At 36.9% G+C, this 3,283-nt stretch overlaps 1 protein-coding gene across 2 annotated transcripts in view; it reads left to right on the forward strand.

Moving 5' to 3' along the window:
- The window catches only part of SNX1 (sorting nexin 1), a 52,822-nt gene that overhangs the window by 37,615 nt on the left and 11,924 nt on the right, over positions 1-3,283 (forward strand). For both annotated transcript variants that reach the window (XM_006899616.1, XM_006899617.1), the window contains one exon: positions 2,870-2,913. In XM_006899616.1, coding sequence (XP_006899678.1) covers positions 2,870-2,913 — 44 coding nt within the window. The remainder of the gene's footprint in view (positions 1-2,869; positions 2,914-3,283) is intronic.

Raw genomic sequence — 3,283 nt, forward strand, 5'->3', positions numbered from 1 at the left:
TACAGGAGGGGATTGTCCCTCCTTCCCTGGCAGAGCATCTGGTGGATTTGAACCATGAGCCTCTGGGATTGTAGTTGCAGCTCCTTGCCACTAGGCCACCAGCGCTCCCCTTGAAGTTAGATTTTCAATAAAGCATTTTTATTTTCAATAAATTATTTTCAAAAATGTTTCAGTAAAACATTTCTTTTCAGTAAATAGTTAACTTTGTAACTTGGATTTGTAAAATCACCATTTCCTGTCCAAAGCATATGAGGTTTATTAAGGAACAGAAAACAATAGGCTTCAACTTGTTTTGTTCAAGGTAGATATTTTTTTTTTTCAAGGTAGATATTTAATTGTGGAATTTTGTCCTCAGCAGAGGTGTTGCTTATATAAATTAGGAGGGAAAAACGTAATTTCTAACCCTCTCTTTCTTCTGAACTGAGAGGAGGAATTTATGAAGTTGAATTGGACTTTGTTAACACTGGTTAGTTGTTAAGCTATTGAATTTTTTCTTTTCCTAGATTGTTGAACTGGTAGGCTATACAAAGAGCCTCACAAGAGCATATTATATAATTCCTCATGTAACAGAGAATATTGAAAACTTAAAATAACTTTCCTGTTGTACACAGAATGGTTCATGGTAGAGCCTGGATTATAACTTTGGGTCATATGTCTATGATTTTTCTTCTCCTCTAATATTTATGTGTATTAATTTAATCATACTGATTTTAAGCAAGTTATTAACTACTTTCAATCCCTGTAAGAATAATGCAGGTTATAAATAGATAATACTAATTATAATTACTTCAGTATTTAAGAAGTCATGATGTTTGAATCAGGAGAGGGAAAAATTAAAACATCCATATATCTACTTTAAATTCAAAACACTGTTAGGTGATGAGCTTTCATCACCTTGCACCATAGTTTAGATTTCTAGTCATGTAGATCCCAGGAAATCAGCTACTTAAAACATTTTCATAATCAAGGCCTGATCTTTATAAGAATACCTTCTGTTTTCGTGGGCTGTTGATTCTGCATGTGCTTTTCTTTTCTGCACACCAAACAGATTTGAATCCTACTTCCATCAGGCTATTCTTTTTGGAGGCTTGGTGATTTGCATATGCCATCCTTTACTCTTGGGAATTATCTGAAAAATTGATGTACATGTTAAGGCTGTATATTATTAACAACAACATTATTAACTCATTTTCAAATCTTGGATTCTGTATGCATATGAAGTATGTGCATTTTCACACCCTCCTGCAGTAGTACAGCTGGCATACAGGGCAAGTGTCTAAAGATCCTGTTTTGCATTTTTTTTTTTCATTTTTCCTGCTTTACATCTTAAATGTGTTTCCATTTGGAATTTCCCAAAATTGCAAACACTACGTTATGAGATTGTCCTTTTTTCTTTTATTTTGGTAAATATATTCCATAGCAATCATTTGCCAGGATTGACCTTTTAAACATTTAAATACAACTATTACATTGTAAGGGAGCACTGGTGGCAAAGTGCATAGGGCATTGCACTGCTAACCTGAAGTTAGCAAAGTTTGAATCCGTCAATGGCTCCACTGAAAAAAGATTGTCACTCTTCTTCCTGTGCAGTATACAGCCTAGTAAACCAGCTGGAGATTAGCTATGAGCTGGATCCAACTCAGTGACAGTGAGAGAAGGGGGAATTATATTGTGAATGACATTTGAATACTTGCTAAGAAAATTTACCTTTTTCTTTCAACAGTACTAAACATCCTTACTAGTATTTGGTAATGGAGTATAAATGGTTTAGAAGAAAATAAAGGGATTAATCAGTATGAAATAATTTCTGAAGTTTAGCTCTTTATGAATACCTTTTTAGTAGGAGCTGCTGTTACCACAGTACTTCTATTCTGGTATCATCTCCAACTCTCTGGGTACATTATAAAAACAGTCATTTCCAGCCATCATTAAAGCCAGGTTTTAATATTTTACCCTCTTGATGTAGTGCTGCCACTTCCCTCCTGCCTCATCGCTAATTAATAACTATAGCAGCTAGTAATTGTTAATGAGATTTTCCTTTTGATTAGAGAGGAATCAGGGTAGGGAGGAAGAGAACAAAACTAACCGTGAAACACCATGCCCCAGCACTGGAGCCGTGTATGTCTAGAGTCCTGTGTATGTCTTCTCAGTGTTGAGACCATCAATAGTGTCTTTATGTCCCTGAGTGCTCTAGGTCAGAATCCTACCACAAAAGAAAAAAAGTTGATTGAATCAGAAATTATTTAACAGTCAAAGGCTTTTTCAGAAAAATAATTCCTCCAGGAAAGGGAGATTTGTGTGACACTAGGCAACCAGCATATCTTCCGGCCAGGCCCTTTGCTCTGGTGAACATGCTAGATCAGTGAGGTCAGTGTCTTCCAGCACCAGTGAAGGGACCATGATGATATTTCTGAAAGAGCATACCAAGCTCTGAGCTAGCCTCGAGTAGAACTATTTGTTTCCTTTTACTTCAGTTGCTTCCTTCTCCTCCTGCTTTATACAGCAAGAGAATTGTTTGGTTTGGTCAGATGTGTGTAATCAGCCCAAATATTGGCATGGTAACAACTGATGGATTGTCAGTATCCAGTGCTGCTTTGTGGAGGATATAAATGGAGCCTGGCTTTGAAACAGGGACTGACTTTCTTGTCTGTCTCAAAACTGGGGTGCAGCCAGCATCTGTAGGGGCATAATATGCACTACAGAGGCAAAATAGAAACTGGATTCTAGGGTAGTGTATAAATTTTAGAGATGAAATAAGTAACCTTTCTTATGGAAGGCTCTCCAGGGTGTGTTCTTCCTGGTTAAGTGTTAGCTAGGTAACATTTCTTTGATTTACACAATAATCCTTTCCTCTTTTCTTATCCCACAGGGGATGGTATGAATGCCTATGTAGCCTACAAAGTTACAACCCAGGTGAGTCCAGATGGCCACACTGATGACCACCTTTAAAGATGTGGCTCCTCACACCAAGCAGGTCATCAGTTACATTAAACTCTGGGTACCCCTTTAGGTTTTTTGCCAGTATCTTCCTTTAAATTGACTCAAGATAGACAAGCCTCCATACTTTTCATGATCTCATCTGGATACTGTAGGCTGAGTCTTTCCATTTTTCTTCCGAACAGCTAACATTTTGATATGCAACTTTGTCAGTTTTATTGTGGTAGTGTATTTGATATGGCCCCATCTTCCTAGGAATTATGACTTAGTCCTAGTCCTATAGATTGCTCCAAAATAAGAGTGATCACCTGTTTAAAAATACTTATTTCTTCTGAGTTTTCATATA

This window comes from Elephantulus edwardii, unplaced genomic scaffold (genome assembly GCF_000299155.1).
Source record: "Elephantulus edwardii isolate Elephantulus edwardi_28Jun2011 unplaced genomic scaffold, EleEdw1.0 scaffold00263, whole genome shotgun sequence".
NCBI classification, from domain to species: Eukaryota; Metazoa; Chordata; class Mammalia; order Macroscelidea; family Macroscelididae; genus Elephantulus; species Elephantulus edwardii.